We start from the raw sequence: 18,508 nt of genomic DNA on the forward strand, positions 1-18,508 counted from the left end.
TTGTTTCCAATGGAAGCTAATAGTAGATGGCTACCCTTTTGAGGGTCCATAACTTTGGACCCCCTGAACCAAACTTCGCCAAACCTGGGTGGTATCATCAGGAGGGTCTCCTAAAGATAATCTGAAATGTTGGTACTGCTAACATAAACAGTTATTGTTGAGACCATATTGTTCTTGTTGACCCTCTTTTCTACTTACAGAACTAGTTTACTATTTTTCTTTGAAATAAATTTTCAAAAACATTTAACCTACTGATGCCTCAATTAATGTAATTTTATTGGTATCTATTTTTATTTTTGAAATTTACAAGTAACTGCTGCATTTCCCACCCTCGACTTATACGCGAGTCAATAAGTTTTCCCAGTTTTTTGTGGTAAAATTAGGTGCCTCGACTTATATGCGGGTCGACTTATACATGAGTATATACGGTAGCTCAAACTCGTCTTGTTGGCCCGCTTGGCCTCAGTGCATAGGAACATGGATGGGTGTGCTGAGATTCTCTTCGCAATCCTACATTAGCTTACTTAGCTGCTGGTAAAGGGAGTGTCAGCCCTGGTTGAGAAGTCCTGTTTTTCAGAAATATGTATGCCTTTTTAATCCGCCTGCATCTGGAGTCGGGAATAACTTGCCTGACCGGTTCCCTTGGGGAAGGGAAAGCTACCATTCCTAACTTGGGTGTGTTCTCATTAATCCTCTCCGCGGAAGGAGGATCCAGCTCTGACCACACAAATGGCGTGGCCTCCTTTTGAGTCCCAGCTTTTCCTCCTTGGGCGTGTCTGCATTATGAACATAGATAGATAGGCTTCCCTGCCGCCTCTGATTCCCAGTGAATTCTTAAAGTTGCATTGTCAAAGACTTCCACAAACAGGATCAACTGGCTGTTGTGGGTTTTCTAGGCTGTGTGGCTGTGGTCTGGTAGTTTTTCTCCAAGTGTTTAATGTTTGGAGCAAAAACTACTAGACCACGGCCATGCAGCCCAGAAAACTACGGTCACACCACCAATTCTTACAGTTGCTAGTCTGTGAAAGATCCACCATCCCTGAGCTGAACGCCACCCCAAACTGTGATTCCCAGGTCGTGTAGGGAGAAGCTACTGTAATTAAGTTCATTTCAAACCCGTAATATAATTGTACCCTAAATATAACTATGATATTTGCTCATCTGTTTTTACTTAAGACTACTACATAATTAGCAGAATGGAGTGACAGAACTTTTTCAGGGGGTGTGTGGGTGCCTGCTTGACTGCACCTCTACAGAATAGCAGTCTTCAAATAAAAGACCTTTGGGGACACGGTGGGAGGAAGGTTATACTAAATTCACGCAACTAGGATGCTGTCTTTTAGTGTGTTTTTCGGGGGCGTGGGAAAACATTCAGCCATCCACCCCTCTCCTGTATCCCAGCGCATATCCCTTGGCTGCAGGGCAGGTAAACTTTCCCCAAAGGCTGGTTTATACAATCAAGAGAAACTGCCACCTTGGCCAAGGTTCGAATCCCTGCTTAGTTGTGTTATCTTGAGAACTTACATGGTGTCGTGATGAAGGGTGGCGGATCCTAATCTGATGAACCAGTTTTGTTTTTCCACATGCAGCCTGCAGGGTGACCTTGGGCTAGTCACAGTTCTCTCTTAACTCTCTCAGCCCCACCTATCCCACCCACAAGGTGTCTCTTGTGGGGAGTGGAAGGGAAGGAGCTTGTAAACCACTTCGAGAGGATTGAGAAAAGTGGGGTATAAATCCAACTCCTCTTCTTTTTCTTGGGTAGCTTTTGGCTAATTGCTGGATCTTGAACTTCTATCAGCTGCTGGGTAGCCTCTTGCCAGTTGCTGTTTGTCAGCCTAACTAACTCCACAGAGCTGTTAGAATGAAATGAAGTGTACCTTTGTATGCGCTGGTGGAAGAAGACCAGCACAGCAATGAAAAGGTGATGACCAAGAAAGAGGAATTGCTGGACAAAGGTGTGGATTTAGCCAGAGGTGTCCAAAGAGATGGGAGGGAATTGCTGGGGAACATCTTGCTGACTGACCGCACAAGATCTCAGCTGTGCTGGCGTTCTTTTATTTCCTTCATGCTGGCAGGCGAAAGGACTGGGCATGGCCCAAGGCTCACACCCTTGGGCTCTGGGCTGTTAGCCTGTGGCTCGCAAGGTAAAGGCCTACAAGAGCGAAGGAGGACTTGCCCGGCACCTTTTTTTATTTGACCTGGAAATCTTAGGTAAACTGTTAGTGTCCGTCTGGAGAAACATGCCTTAGGAGTGCTAATCTGCCTGTCACATTTTTATCCCACGTTTCTGGCAAAAAGCTCAAGGCAACATATGTGATTCTCCCCTTCTCACTTTTATCTTATAACAACTGCATGAGGTGAGTTAGTCTGAGACTGGCCTAAGGTGGCCGCAGGTGGATATGCATCTGGATAAGTTCCATCTTATGCCTGAGCTTCTAGAGTTCGTTTTAATGTTCTCCCGGAAGCCTTACTTACAGGGAGGTTTCTACATTGGACTATGGAAGCCCATATTTGCCCTTGTAGTGCTGGTGTAATAGAAATACTTGTTCATGTCTTTATTGTGACTGGTACAGACACGATAGGATCTGTCTAATTTTACTTCTGTTGCACAGAACGTTTGGCCACCTATGACACTCTGATGCAGTGTTTCCCAACCTTTTCGACATCATGGTACCCTTGACCTCACTCTTCATATCTCACGGTACCCCTGCCATCCCCCCCACCTTCCCCTCCCAGTGCCCCTGCTTGCCCCCCCCCCACCTTCCCCTCCCAGGGTGAAGGAAAGCACCGGGGGGGGGGGGGCGTTTGCGGGAATTGGCTGCTGAACTTGCGGCAGGTTCTACCTCCTGGGCCAGCTCCATGTCCTTGCTGGCACCGGCAGGAGACACCACAAAAGTGAGGGGGGCCAGTAGTGTTGCTGCGGTACCCCTGGGACATGCTCACGGCACCCCAGGGTACCGCGGAACCCTGGTTGGGAATCGCTGCTCTGATTACTATGGTTGACTATTTGCTTACTGATAAAGATGACACAGTTTTGTATATAGTAGTGAAGTTCTGCTTACAGTGCTTCTAAAACATGGAAGGCTCTCGTTGGTAAATCTATTATAACCTGGCTCACTGAAAGAAAGAACCCCAATGCTGAATGAATCTGTGGCCACTTGGACCATCAGTGTAATGCTCTGCCGGGGTCATAGTGCCTGCCCAGTTCTCCCCGCCTCTGTCCCTATTCTCTGGTAGGTTTTTAAAAGTTATTTTAAGCGCTGCTTGTGTCAGAACCTCTATTCTGAGGGCTAGTAAGCTCACTATCTTGATAAAAGAGCATTTTAGTGCCTCTACAGACTATTAGTAGAACCTGCCTGTTGCGCCCACCATTTTGAGTTAGCATCATGCAAAATAAAACAAAATCAACTCTTCCCTTTCCTCCTTATGTTTGAGATCTACACTCCGAAAGCTCATATATATTTCAGAAAAAAATATCTTGGTAGCGTTGTATATTCCTCTGCTACAGAATTCAATATGCTGGTCCTTCTTGTTGTAGAATACTCCTCCTGGATCCTAATGCCTACCTGTCCCCGCTTCCCCTCCATCCGTTTTTGAAATTAAAGGTACATTTGGCATTCAGTTTAATTATACAAAATTATACAACATTGGCATCCAACTCACCTTTACTCCCAGCTGATTTTGACAAAGTAAAAATGAATGGTAATTCTCAAGTTCATTTGGGTCTATATTTTTTCATGCAGAAGCATACAGGTCTCTCAGCCGCTCCATACAGTTCTTTCGATTGCACCTCAACTGAGCGTACTAACATATTTCTCTAAGACAGAGTATGATGAAGTCACACCAAGCCTTCACTCCTTTCTTACCTTCACCCGCCCTGTAAAAATACCCCTGTGTGGTTTTCCATCCCATGCCTATCTGAAGAAGTTGCCTGTGAAAGCTCATATCAAAATAAACTTTGTTAACCATTAAGGTGTCGCTGGATACATTTGATAGGGGTACTCTCTGGACCAGCACCATAGCTGTGCTTTTCCGCTTGGTCCTCACTGCGCAAGAACTACATGCAGAGGTCCCTTCCGCACATGCAGAATAATGCACTTTCAATCCACTTCCACAATTGTTTTCAAGTGGATTTTGCTGTTCCATACAGCTGCAAAGTGGACTGAAAGTGCATTATTCTGCATGTGCAGAAGGGGTCAGAGCCTCTCTCAAAGGGGACTGCCTTGGCTGAGAATTGTGCCCGTCCCTTAAGATGTGACGGCCGAAATGACTTCTACCGCTCTTTTCTTCCCCACCTTCTTCTTCTCTTCCTCCCTACTCCAACCACATTTAATCATCCTCAACCGTCATCTCTTTCCTCCCAAGTTACTACTCCATAGAATTAGCATGGGGTGTTGGCTCTGCTCAGAGGGTGAGGCTGATATCTTGTGTGTGTGTGTGGGAGCGGGGGGACGAAGACACTGAGAAGGCGTTCTCCAGAGTCACTCCCTATCCTAAGAAAGAAAGCAGGCAGGTGAGCAGAGAGAGGTCTGTCTGAGGCAGCCGGCCCTCTTTCTGTAAGATTTCCATCCCTTGGACCACTCCTCCCCGCCCCCCTGGAGAAGCTGTTAGATTTCTGGTGAGTGGGCTGGCTTTCTCTCCTGTCCTCTTGAAAAGTGGTGGCAGTTTGCTCAGATTTCTTTTGGCAGCAGTGAGCAAAGGGATGTGTGTGTACTGGAAATGAAGCATGCTTTCTTTTTAGGCTTTTTTCCAAGATGGTCTAGAAATGAGAGTTACTTTTAGGAGGTTTTAAACTTTTCAGAACTCCATCCCTTCTCTTTTGGTTGCTGGATGATTTTCTTGCTTAATAAGAATAGAAATGAATGTGCCTATTTCCTCTCCTGCCTTGCAAAGGAGTTCCACGCGGACTGGTTTATTTCAGCCGATCCAGAAATTTTACTTCTGTTCACCTGGCCCCGCATCTTGACAAGAAACCAGGGTAGTTCAGCATACCAAAACTGCCTCTCCTCACTGGCGCTTCCATTCGTGTCTCAACACGAATTTCTAAGCATAGAGTTGTGCTAAATAAGTATGTGCCCAACATGGCAATTTTGTGTATGGTGTTCCTCCTTTTTTTTTTAAAAGGGAAAAATGCAGAAGAACGTAATTCTAGCACAAGCAAAATTAAGTTTTATTTCCAAGGATTGCCTTTTAACCAGTACGATCCACAGTTGAAAGGCAAGTTTTTTAAAAATAGCCTACTGTAGTAATCAAAATGAACACCAGTATATTACCATAATAATACGACTGCTGTTAATATTGATGTTAATAATAACCTGCTACTGTTAATATTTTATTACAACATCAAAACTGTACCAGCTGCTTTCCAGGTTAATATAAGCAAAAAATATTGATCTCTGCCCTGAAGAGCTTACGGGGAAGGCAGAGAGTTTCATTCAACAAATTGGCAGTTGCACAACAAACCAGTGGTACCAGTGGCACCAGTTTCCAGGTTTTTGACAAAACGTTCAAACAAGCAAGAGAGCAAAAAGTAATGTTCCAAACTTTTAAAACTGCAACGCATCAACTTCCACAGTTTTCTTTTGCCAGTTATAAAACATGTGCTTTCTCCCTGCTGTTCGCTGGATTGAGCTGGCTGCTTTTTCTTCATCTCCGTATTGCAACCAGATTTATTTTCAGATTGGCACGCAGACAACTTGCAGGTTTTATAAACTGCTGCAAAATGCAGAACTAACTAAAAAGTGGCCACTTGCCAACTACAGGCTGGTTCTCGCATGCTTTATCCTTATTGCTTGAAGATTTGGAACCAAAATAAAAAGATTTTTCCCCCTTGGAAAGTTATTCAATTGGAGTTGGTGTCAGGCAGTGATGAAAATTCTGATTGTAGTGGCTGAAGACTCGGTTATCGATCACCACAGTAACCTTGTGATGATTTTACATTGGTAAACTTGCATGTACGAGGCTAAATATGCTGCCCCTAAAATCCAGCACATACAAGAATCGCACGCAATCTTTCTTCCTCTTGTATTGACATGTGGAACTCTCTGCCAGTTGAAATAGCCCGATGATCCTAATAGCGGGTCTCAAAAGGGGCAATGATGAAAGCATGCAATGTGAGAATGTCTTTGTATATCAAGAAGCAGTTGCTTCTCAGCTGCTCCCTCCTTGGCTGCAGTGAATTGGGTACTTGTCACTGCATGTAATTCAAAACTGTTTTGCATTACTACATCTAAACCGGGCAGGTTCCATGTGTAGCACTGTTACTGCGAAGTTCTGAAATGTTCACAGTTTTGCAACATTCATATAGATTCTTGTTGCCCTGCCCGTTGTTGTTGTTGTTGTTGTTGTTGTTGTTGTTGTTGTTGTTATAGTTAGTTAGTTAGTTAGTTAGTTAGTTAGTTAGTTAGTTAAATCTAATAGACCGCCCACTCCCAAAGGGCTCTATGAGCAGTTTAGTGTTCCTACCTCAACTTCCAAGGGTCAAAGTACTTCTTCTGTTTAAGAATGATTCTGCTACAAACTCAACCAAACAGCTTCTGAAGCATATCCAAGCGTGTGCTATCGATCAGGCTAAAAGACATCTCCAATTCCATTTCAATGGCTTGAAAGTTACCTTTTTGCTTTTAGGAAAGTGGGATTCCCAATATGTAGTTGAAGTGTTGTGGCCGGTGAAGAGTGGGGGCTGTCACTTCTGGTCTGGGGTGTGGGGAGTCTCTAATAATTTGAGTTGCTCGCTTCAGACAGCAAGAAGTGACATTCTTGATTAGTACAGCACTAATGTACTATGTATCCAGGCTTGGTTAGTGTCTTGAACTAGATATTGAGCAAGACACCTTATTGGTCCTTAGAGTCATGTGTTAATCCTCTTATGGTTTATGGTTCTTCCAGAGCAGCCATGGAGGTGGTGAATATGATGGAGCAGCCCATCAAGGTGACAGAATGGCAACAGACTTACACCTATGACTCAGGGATCCACTCCGGGGTCAACACCCAGGTGCCATCGATCAGCAGCAAGTGCTTGGTGGATGACGACGATCTCTATGGCAAGCAATATACCATAAAGAAAACCACCACCTACAGCCAGGCTGGAGGACCGCAACCCCAAACCCAAGGTACTTATTTCTCTACTTCTGTTTATCACCCCCAGTGTGTGAGAGCAGGGATCCCCAACGTGATGCCAACACCTTTTTTGGTGCCTGCCAAGTGTTTTTAGGAATTGGGTGGGACCTTTTGCCCACCAAGGCTTCTGCTTGACTATTGGGGATTTGATTCGGTGTGCAGATGGTTTTAAACGTTGCTTTGGCAGCAGCTACTACCACAGCACAAAGATCTGCACCATGTTACTGACAGTAAGCTGTGGCAATTACTCGGTGTCTGGCTCTGCCTCCTGGCAGCTATTTTGTTGCTACACCCTTTCAGAGTTCTAGATGTGCCTGCTGGCTCAAAAAGGTTGGGGACCCTTGTGTTAGGGCGTGGAGGTTTTTGCAATACAGTTGTCCCTTCCCTGATGCGACTTTCCCAATTGTGATTTCGGTATATTGCGGGTCGGCATGAGGAAGTATTGCAAATGGGAATTTTAATGACATAACTGTTTAATAAAATAAATGAACAGCTGTTTAATAAAATAAATGAAGACATGTGCGCTGTCAACCTTACCCCTGAAAATGCCCAAAATTGAGCTATTTGGCGAAGAAAATGTCAGCGCTAACCCCCTCTAGGGGGACATAGCACAAGAAAAAGAACAGCTGCCCAATTTTTTTTCCTTAAAATTAAATTTGTAGTAAAAGGAACTGTGGTTCAAAGTGTGTTTATGCCTCTCTCTCACGTGACGTCTCGCGGTGATTGCACAGTGACCTTTGCATCTCGAGTTTTACATGGTTTTCTGGATCACGGGGGGTGCTATGGCCCTAAGCCCTGCGCTGTGGAAGGGAGAACAGTATATATATTTGATATTGTCGAAAGCTTTCATGGCTGGAATCACTGCGGTGTTGTGTGTTTTCTGGGCTGTATGGCCGTGTTCTAGTAGCATTTTCTCCTGACGTTTCACCTGCATCTGAAGATGCCAGCCACAGATGCAGGCAACACGTCAGGAGAAAATGCTACTAGAACACGGCCATACAGCCTGGAAATCACACAACACCCCACTATATTTGATATGCTTGTTTTTCAGGCTTTTTAGAAAATTTAAGATCATCACATATTTTTAAAAAGGAAAGGAACAGACCCAAAATTAAAACGGGCTCTGCAGAATTAAAAACGACAACATTTAAGCTGCTTTCCTTTTCTTACATTACTCTGTTTTGGAGGCTACTGCCAAGGAAATTCCACCATCGCTCCTGCACTGCCCTTTCGATGAAAACCCCTGAAGGGAGTTGGCCTGCCGAGGTTTCACAAACAGGCGCCGCAGAAAACAGAGGTCTCCTGGATCCCACTCCAACCACTAAGCCACACTGATACTCTTGTGAAAGAGAGTGGGGAAGGCAGTGACATATATACAGGAAAAACCCAAAGACTGTGAGATTATGGGGTGCTGCAAAGGCAACCAGCTCTCTTTCCCATGCTTGTCCCTGCAGTCCACTTACCAGTGTGCTGCAGTGATTCCCCTTCTCCACCCCTGGCCCTATTGTTTTCTTTTTTTTAAAATGAAGCTCTTGTGCAACCAGTCCCCACTCTCCTTTTTTTAATTAAGCAGCTTTGTGTTAACAGCAGCCTTATCGCGCTGCCTAATTAACTCCCGTCTTATCTCTTCACTCACATGCTAAGTGTTCCACTCCTTGTAGAGCTGAAATTGTTCCACAAATATCTCTCTGTGTGGCAGATAGAAATCCTGGGGCGGGAGATAACATGGATGGTCTTCTGGGCTGATCAGGGCCTACCCATCCTCTTTTGCAGCTGAATTGGAGTCTCACCTGGCCATGACCCGTGCCCAGCGCGTTCGGGCAGCCATGTACCCGGAAACAGTGGAAGACCGCTCCTTTCTCGTCAGCACCCAAGTCGAAGGGCAGCAGACGAACGTCCAACGGCTGGCCGAGCCCTCACAGATGCTCAAGTCCGCCATTGTGCATCTCATAAACTACCAGGATGATGCCGAGTTGGCCACCCGTGCCATCCCTGAACTGACCAAGCTTTTGAATGATGAGGATCCGGTAAGGCTCTGGTGCTTTGGGCAGAGATCGGGGGAATGGGTAAAGCGGGTTTCCTTAGCAAAGCACAGCCAGGAACATCATTGGCCATTCTGTAATCCTGTGCATAGAATGAATGCAGCTGTAGCCAACTTGGTAAAAAAGCCAAAAAAAGAAAGGGCCGTGTTTGTGTGGCAGAATTCTGCGGAAGTGCAGAGAAGCTGAAGACTGTAGTTCTGGTCTAGTAGTGAAGCTACAGGGCGGGGTGGGGGGCAGATTGTACTGGGCGCATACCTGGGGGGGGATTGGCCCAACCCCCACCCCACGGCCCTTTGCGCGCGCACGCCCCCCCCGCACTTATCTTAGTTCAGGCTGAAAGGTGGCCTGAAAAGGGTCCTATGGGAACTACACTACCCAGGGGACCTTGTGAGCCCCAAGGTCTCCTGGACAGTATAGTTCCCACCAAGGCTTTTTTTCAGCGTGAACTGAACAGGCCTGAACTTTTCCAGCCTGAACTAAGGTAAGGGGTGGGGGCAGGGCCTATGGGGGAGATGGAAAACATAGAATCTGCCCCGGGTACAGTTTGGCCCAGCTACGCCTCTGTTCTGGTCACAGGTAATTCATATTGGGGAGGGTTGTTCCAAGGCTACAGTGTTGAAAAAAAGGTACGCCTGGATGTATACAGATAATATTTGGAGGAATCACAGAAACCAGAGGAATTGCTGAATAAGATTTCTGCTTCTTGTAGAACATGCTACAGCGTAGCGATTTGTTTTTCTCTTCTTTGGTTCTTGACCTTCCTGTTACTCACAAAAGCAAACTCGGTTACACAAAATACACTAGCTTCATGGGGTGATCAGAAGCGAGCAGTGTTGGAGTAGAGCCCAGCCACTGTCTTTCTGCCATCCCATAAAGTTGCCAACCAACTGTTTTCTCTTCCAGGTGGTGGTCAGCAAAGCCGCCATGATTGTGAACCAGCTGTCTAAGAAGGAAGCGTCCCGCCGCGCTTTGATGCAGTCTCCTCAGATTGTGGCTGCGGTTGTGCGCACCATGCAAAACACCAGTGACCTGGATACGGCCCGCTGCACTACCAGCATCCTCCACAACCTGTCCCACCACCGTGAGGGACTGTTGTCTATCTTCAAGTCTGGGGGCATCCCAGCTCTGGTCCGCATGCTCAGGTAATCTGCGTCCCATGCCATATCTCAGGGGAAACAAGAGTGAATAAGAATAAGCCTGCCTTCTCACTAGAAGGGCATAATTGCAGTCTGTGGGTACCAATTTTTCTCCCTCCCTTGGATTTCTCTGGCTAGTAGTGCTTTTTCTTGCCTTTTGGGGTTTAATTTTATTTATAGACTAATAAAAAGGTATCCTGTGTTATGCCTTCCTGGAAATTGTGTATCTCTGAGGCTTTTTTGGAATAAATTTTCCCCAAAGACACTTTTATATGCCCATGAACTTGTGAAGAAGTCACAGAATATCTAAGGACTGTGTCCTGGCATGTGAAATGTTTCCAAGTGCACTAGGCACTCTCTGTCTACCCAGGAATGCCCTCTTCTTGGAATTGTTGCAGGACCAGTGTGTTTAGAAAACTGCCCGATCCTTTTAATTGGAGATGCTGGGTATTGAACCTGGGGCCTTCTGAAATGCAAAGCAAATGCTCTACCACTGAGCCATGAATTCTGTGCAAATATCCTTTAGTTTTTATCCTCAAGAAAAAGAGTGGTTGCCAGGAAATACATTGTTGAACACCACATTGTTTTGGAGCTTTGCTTGGGTTGATGCAGTGGAGCTCCTCAGAGCATTTCATGAAGGAATATTTTTGTATTTAATGTATTGTCGAAGGCTTTCACGGCCGGAATCACTGGGATGTTGTGCGGTTTCCGGACTGTATGGCCGTTTTCTAGAAGCATTCTCTCCTGACGTTTTGCCTGCATCTGTGGCTGGCGTCGTCTGAAGATGCCAGCCATAGATGCAGGAGAAAATGCTACTAGAACTCGGCCATACAGTCCGGAAACCACACAAGACCCCATTTTTGTATTTGTATTTCAATTTATACCCTGCCCTATCCCCGTAAGGCTCAGGGAAGCTAACAACATGGCAAAACAATATACAACAGAATAAATACTAATAAAATACATCAAGAACTAAAAAATATAGATCAGATTACAGATGGTGACTTAACCACATCAAACCTAACAATTTGATAGTAACGATAACAGTAGCACTATATCAATACATATCAGTACATATCAATACTAAATCCATATTATAGCAATACATCAACAATAAATCAGTATATTAACAATGTATAACAGTATATCAACATGTCAAAAATATCAATACGTGGACAGTCAATACATTTACAATAGATCAATACATGTACAACAATACGTTGACAATGTATCAATATATTAACACTACATCAATAAGACTAAAAACTACTCCATGCTAAACTATAACTGCTGCAAAAGACAACCTAACAATACTACCCAATTACTCCAAAAAGGAACTGGCTACACCTATCCAACCTACGCCCCGTCAGGCCGTGCCATTCTCGGCCTGGCCTCTTGCATGTCGGCATCAGGTCCATAGCTCACCATTCTCATTGTTCAAGGCTATGGAGGCATCCTTCACTTGCATGTAACTAGTCAATAGAGCTTAACCATTCTCTTAACTGTGTAATGAACTAGCGAAGTCCAGGCAAAAGTAACCATTCTCAGTTCTTTATTGTACTGGCAGTCATAGTTGAATACAGGCAATGCGAGTTCTGAGAGACTCAGAACTTTGATAATAGCTTTAACAGTGTAGCAAACCTCTTTCCCGCCACAAGAAATTAAACATTACATAGTTTCACACAGGCAAGCAGAGATAACGTGGAAGCAAAAAACCCCTGCCTAGGCAGAGAGCCAGGGCTGACAGGCGAGAAAGATTCAAGGACAGGGCACACACAACATCCTGACATTCCCCTTCCCAAAACAATGCTCTGGTAACACCAGTCTGTATTATGCTGATATTATGGGATTGTGAGGAAGTGGGGATCAGGGGATGAGCTATGTTGTAACTTACAGGTATATACCAGAGAGCCAAACTTTAGTTTCAGCTATCTGAACCTTGGGCTGACACAGTTCAAATAAAGCTCTTGAAACGTTCCTCTTTGCTTGCTGACTGGAATAACAATGTATACGAAAGGAGTAACTACACTCCCTAACAATATACAAGGAGGGACTGGTGGCATCTTTCCGTTGTACACGAACTGCTGCGGACAGCCTTTTGCATATGCAGAGCCCCAGGATCGCTTCTTGGCTGGCTAAAAGTGTCTCTGGTGGTATCGCCCATTATCTTTTGCCAGAACCCTCAGACAGCAGCTCCTGGAAAATGATGTCAAGATGCAGGTGATTTGTAGTGACCCTGTGAGGTTTTCAAGCCAAGAGAAGTTTGGAGAGGGCTTGCCATTGCCTGGCTCTGTGTGACAACCCTGGACATCCTTGGTGGTCTCCCATCCAAATACTCACCTGGGCCAACCCTGTGTAGCTTCCGACATCTGACAAGATCTAGCTAGCCGGGCCATCAAGATCAGGGCCAGAGATCTCTTACCAGCCAGATTAGGATTAGAAGAAGAGTTTGAATTTATACCCCCTCTTTCTCTCCTGTAAGGAGACTCAAAAGGGGCTTACAACCGCCTTTCCCTCAACCCCCCCCCCCACAACAAATACCCTGTGAGGTGGGTGTGTTGAGAGTGCTCCAAAGAACTGTGACTAGCCCAAGGTCACCCAACTGGTGTGTGTTAGAGTGCACAAGCTAATCTGGTTCACCAGATAAGCCTCCACAGCTCAAGCGGCAGAGCGGGAACTCAAACCTGGTTCTCCAGATTAGAGTTCATCTGCTCTTTATCACTACGCCACTGCTGCTCTTTAGTTGAACTGATGGTCTTGTTTGGTGCAAGGTAGTTCTGTACATCATATCATTAGATATATACTCATAATATATCAGATGTTTGGCCCTGGGTTCAATATCCTTACTTGGGACTGGCTTGGGAACAGAGTGGGCAAAGGCTTAAGCCAGTTGACTGTTTCTCAGTTGTGTCCCCCCTCCTTTTAAAAAATAACTGGTTTGTTACCTGTCCTGTCTTCCTTGGGGAGTGTGCCAGCAAGTCTAAAAAGGACAATTTGTCTTCCTTGCTCTGTAGCTCTCCCGTGGAGTCTGTCTTATTCTATGCCATCACCACCCTTCACAACCTGCTGCTGTACCAGGAAGGGGCCAAGATGGCTGTGCGCCTGGCCGATGGGCTCCAGAAGATGGTCCCCCTGCTGACCAAGAACAACCCCAAGTTCCTGGCCATCACCACCGACTGCCTGCAGCTGCTTGCCTATGGGAACCAGGAAAGCAAGGTCAGGGAACTTAAGAGGGCGGAGGACCACGAAACTGAAAACCCTCCAGTGTATTGTCGAAGGCTTTCACGGCCAGATTCAACTGGTTGTTGTGCATTTTCCGTACTGTGTGGCTGTGGTGTGGTTGATCTTGTTCCCAATATTTCTCCTGCATCTGTGGCTGACATCTTCAGAGGTGTATCACAGAGAGAAGTGTGTTACACAGATGAGCCCCAATAACCATGTGTAACACACTTCTCTCTGTGATACACCTCTGAAGATGCCAGCCACAGATGCAGGAGAAACGTTAGGAACAAGACCTACCAGATCACGGACACACAGCCCGGAAAACTCACAACAACCAGCAAAAACTCTTCCTTTGCTTGTATGAGATTTTCTTGTGTGTACTGGGAACTTTAAGCCAGTGTGCATTCTCAAACTACATGCAAGCCCCCACCCCCCACGTGTGGAAGCTGCTATAGGTGAGGCACATATTCTTCTTCCATCCACCCCTTTCCCACATTTTCAGTCTCAATTGTTATAAGCCTCTGAGCTGGGTGTTCGTTGCATTTTGAAGGTGGGGCTTAGAGAAGAGTCTCAGAAGCGGTCTGTGAGGACCCTTCCCCCTGACTTCACCTTTAAAAACTCTGTGTAATTTGGGCAGTGGTGAGGAGGGACAGTGGGGGATGAGTAGGATATAGAGTTGCCAAGTTCTCCCATCCACTGGCTGAGGATGAGGGGGTAGGATTTGCCACATCCAGGTTGGGAAACTCCTGGAGATTTGGGGGTGGAGCCTGGGGAGGGTGGGGTTCTCAGTGAGGCACTATGCCATAAAGTGCCCCGCCCCCCCCAAAGCACCCATTTTCTCCAGAGGAACTAACCTTTGTAGTCTGGAGATGAGCTGTAATTCCATTGATTATATTTAAAATTGAATTAATGGACAAATACATATAATTTTTGTACATTAAAATGTATTATAATAGTTTGAGAAGTTCTTGCTCAGATTTGTAGAACATAGCGTTTTGTAGTTCAAATGTACACCTGTTCACAGCTGCATGGAATGCGGAAAACACCTGCAGAAGTGAGTGGTTTTTTTCATCTTTGCATTGATAGTAACATTAGTTGTATTTCATAGAATCATAGAGTTATAAGAGACCCCAAGGGCCATCAAGTCCAACTCCCTGCAATGCAGGAACACACAATCAAAGCACTCCTGACATCTGTTCATCCAGCCTCTGTTTAAAAACCTCCAAAGAAGGAGATTTCACCAAGGCAGTGAATTCCACTGTCGATCAGCCCTGACAGTCAGGAAGTTCTTCCTAATATTTCGGTGGAATCTCTTTTCCTGCACCTTGAATCCATTACTCCGTGTCCTAGTCTCTGGAGCAGCAGAAAACCAGCTTGCTCCCTCTTCAACATGGCATCCCTTCAGATATTTAAACATGGCTGTCATGTCCCCATTAACCTTCACTTTTCCTGACTAAGCATCCCCAGCTCCCTAAGCCTCTCTTCCAGACCTTTTACCATATCCGTCAGGTATATAATGTCTGAAAAGCACTAGGGACAGACATACCTGGTTCTAGCAAGCTCCAATTCCAGAAGAGAAGGGTAACAGTGCTCTTTTATTCCCCCTTCTCTTCACAGCTCATCATTTTGGCCAATGGTGGCCCCCAGGCCCTCGTTCAGATTATGCGCAGCTACACGTATGAGAAACTGCTGTGGACTACCAGCCGTGTCCTCAAGGTTTTGTCTGTCTGTCCCAGCAACAAGCCGGCCATCGTGGAAGCTGGTGAGTAACCTCAAAAGCGGCTGAACGCTCGGGTGGAGCCGGGTTAAGGTGCTTCTCAAACTCCCACATCAGTCATCGGCAGCAGTCAGCCACACCCGTGTCTTATATAAAGAGCAGGGCCTGAAGAGGGCTGTTCTGAGGTGACTGGCTTTCAGACCCCGCGTGGTGGGCTCCCATCCAGATACTCACCAGGGCCAACCCTGTTTAGCTTTTGAGACCTGATGAGATCAGGCTCCAGGTCTTTCTTTACTTGCTTTCACATCTGCTCCATTCTTCCAGAAGCAGTGGGTAGTGGTTAAGAGCAGGTGCACTCTAATTTGGAGAACCGGGTTTGATTCCCCACTCGGCTACTTGAGCTGTGGAGGCTTATCTGGGGAACCAGATTAGCCTGTGCACTCCAACACACGCCAACTGGGTGACCTTGGGCTAGTCACAGTTCTCTGGAGTTCTTTCAGCCCCACCCACCTCACAGGATGCTTGTTGCAGGGTGGTGGGGGAGGGAAAGGAGTTTGTCAGCCCTTTTGAGTCTCCTTACAGGAGAGAAAGGGGGGATATAAATCCAAACTATTCTTCTCTTCTTCTTCTTTGCACAGTCTTAAGTGTATATCAGAAGGATTATTCAATGTGTAAACTGTATGAGGTACCTGATTTGTTTCTATTTTAAAGAGGGATAATTAGCTCTCTAGGTAACCAAAGGCACTGATTTCATTGCATATTGTTTGTGGTGACAAGTCAAGAGAAACTTGTGAGGGACACCAGATGGTTTCTCATTCAGGCCCGAATCAGATCCAGCCTCCTGGGGCTCCCAGACCAATTTCTAGGTCCTGCCACTCACAGAAAACCTGCTCTCAGTCCTGCTTATAGGTCCTTTGATTTCTGCAAGCAAGAATCACACTCCAGTCTAGATGGAGATTTGGATTTCATTTCAAGTCCATCTTTGCTATGGACTCATGCTGATGCTCCTAGATCAAATCCAGCCAGCTTGCTTGCTAAATTGCACCCAGACCCCCAACTTGTTACATACTGTCCATCATCCCAGTCATAGTCTTTTTTGCTGGGGAGTGGGTATACACTCCATCTCCCATTTTCACCAGTGAAAAAAGCTGGTTGGGGTCATCCCCTTGAACGTGATCTTCTGAGCAGTATCCATCTTTAGTTTTTGCATTGTGTGCTTAATTATGAGAGGCACTTTATTAACCACAGAGCACTTGGCATTGCTAGCCTCGTTACCGTCTTACAGCCAAAGAGTTCGCACGACTTGAGCCCAATAGCATCTTAAAAGATCAACAAGATTTCTGGAGTATAAACTTTCGAGAATCAAAGCTCCCTCCGTCAGACTCGTGAAAGTCTACACTTTGGGGATCTAGTTGGTCTTTAAGGTACCACTGGATTTGAATCATGCAGTTCTCATGCAAACCAACACAGCTGCCTCCTTGATAACGGGGAAAAAATGATAACTCATGTTGCGGGATTGTTCTGAAACCCTTTTTAAACTGTGCAGTTAAATTACTACTTTGTTCGGTTAGCAAGGCATGTGTGTGGTGTGTGTTTGTGTGTGTGTGTGTGTGAGAGAGAGAGAATAAAGACTGGATTGAAATATCTCATATCAACATGTTTCAAACCCTTAATTTGAGTGTGTGGTTTTTTACTAGCATGTAGTGAGTCCCAGTGTTTGAGTGAGATGCAGATTTAGAAATATTTTTAAAATAGTTTGTTCTGCCAGATCCCACTGTGTGTTAGTGCTTTTAGAGGCCTTTGGCTGTGGCGTAGTGGTTAGGAGCTAGTGTACTCTAATCTGGAGGAACCGGGTTTGATTCCCCGCTCTGCCTCCGGAGTTGTGGAGGCTTATCTGGGGAATTCAGATTAGCCTGTACATTCCAATACACGCCAGCTGGGTGACCTTGGGCTACTCACAGTTCTTTGGAGCTCTCTCAGCCCCACCTACCTCACAGGGTGTTTGTAGTGAGGGAGGGAAGGGAAAGGAGTTTGTAAGCCCCTTTGAGTTTCCTTACAGGGAAGAAAGGGGGGATATGAATCCAACTCTTCTTCTTCTGGAAGAACTGAGCAGATGTGAAATCAAGAAATTTAAAGGCTACAGTCGAGGTTTAACTCTGCCTGAAGTTATCCTGAGGCCACATAGGCAGCCTTGATTAGGATTCTGAAGCATGGTAGCAGTTCAGTTGCAGTTTTTGTGCATCAGGAAGTGAATACTGCCCTGGCCCCCACCTGGTGGAACAGGCTCCCAGGTGAGATCAGGGCCCTGCGGGACACACAGAGTTTCCGCAGGCCCTGTAAAATGGACCTGTTCCGCCAGGCATTTGGCCAGCCGGGATAACATCGAACATTTGTTATATAATAAACATCTGGCCTCCCATGGGCACAAGGAAGGGGGAGGGGGAACTTCTGATGCCATCTGAAATCTGTGTAATTTATGCAAATATGGTTCCTTAGTTAGTGGGGATTGATTGTTTTTAGCTGATTTTAATTGTTAGATATATATTTGTTGGACACCACTCTGAGCCCCTCGGGGAAGAGCGGTATACAAATTCAATAAATAAACAAACCAAATAAATAAAATAATTCAGTGTCCTCTCTTCTCTCTCTCCTTCCCCCGTGACAGGTGGTATGCAAGCCCTGGGGAAGCACCTGACAAGCTCTAGCCCAAGACTGGTGCAGAACTGTCTGTGGACTCTGAGGAACCTCTCAGACGTGGCCACCAAGCAGGTGAGCCAACTGATCTGGAGCGTTTGGTCTCTAAATCATTTTTCCCCCAAGATCTCCATTCATCAAGCCCTCCTGGCTTCCTTTCATAGGACTACTGGGGGCTTCTGATCAGTCACCTGCTTTGCTGATGGACCCCTTGGAGAAGGGGAGTGCTGGGCAAGGATCCACATTCTCCAAAATCACAAATCCCAATGTCATCCCACCCCAACACCCTCTCCCCTTCTGCATCTTGGTGGCCAGAAAACAGGATGTACCCTCTTGATGTGATCCCTAAGGTAGACTTAACAGTGCAGTCTGAGGCAGAGTCACACCTATCTAAGCCCACTGATTTCAGTGGACTTAGAAGGGTATAACTCTGCCTAGGATGTATATGCACTCTCCCAATTAGGAGGGTTTACAGTAAAGTTGTAATAAGGGGGACCGAGAGCCATCATGGTTTGGTGGTTAAGGCCAATGGACTCTAATCCAGAGAACAGGGTTTGATTCCCTACTTCTCCACATGA

At 45.8% G+C, this 18,508-nt stretch overlaps 1 protein-coding gene across 2 annotated transcripts in view; it reads left to right on the plus strand.

Moving 5' to 3' along the window:
* LOC125445125 (junction plakoglobin) overlaps positions 1-18,508 on the plus strand; it is a 90,908-nt gene that overhangs the window by 60,468 nt on the left and 11,932 nt on the right. For both annotated transcript variants that reach the window (XM_048517988.1, XM_048517989.1), the window contains exons 2-7: positions 6,889-7,112; positions 8,893-9,146; positions 10,065-10,303; positions 13,312-13,513; positions 15,137-15,281; positions 17,902-18,005. In XM_048517988.1, the coding sequence (XP_048373945.1) occupies positions 6,896-7,112; positions 8,893-9,146; positions 10,065-10,303; positions 13,312-13,513; positions 15,137-15,281; positions 17,902-18,005 (1,161 nt within the window). In that variant the 5' untranslated portion in view covers positions 6,889-6,895. The remainder of the gene's footprint in view (positions 1-6,888; positions 7,113-8,892; positions 9,147-10,064; positions 10,304-13,311; positions 13,514-15,136; positions 15,282-17,901; positions 18,006-18,508) is intronic.

This window comes from Sphaerodactylus townsendi, linkage group LG15 (assembly GCF_021028975.2).
Source record: "Sphaerodactylus townsendi isolate TG3544 linkage group LG15, MPM_Stown_v2.3, whole genome shotgun sequence".
Taxonomy (NCBI): domain Eukaryota; kingdom Metazoa; phylum Chordata; class Lepidosauria; order Squamata; family Sphaerodactylidae; genus Sphaerodactylus; species Sphaerodactylus townsendi.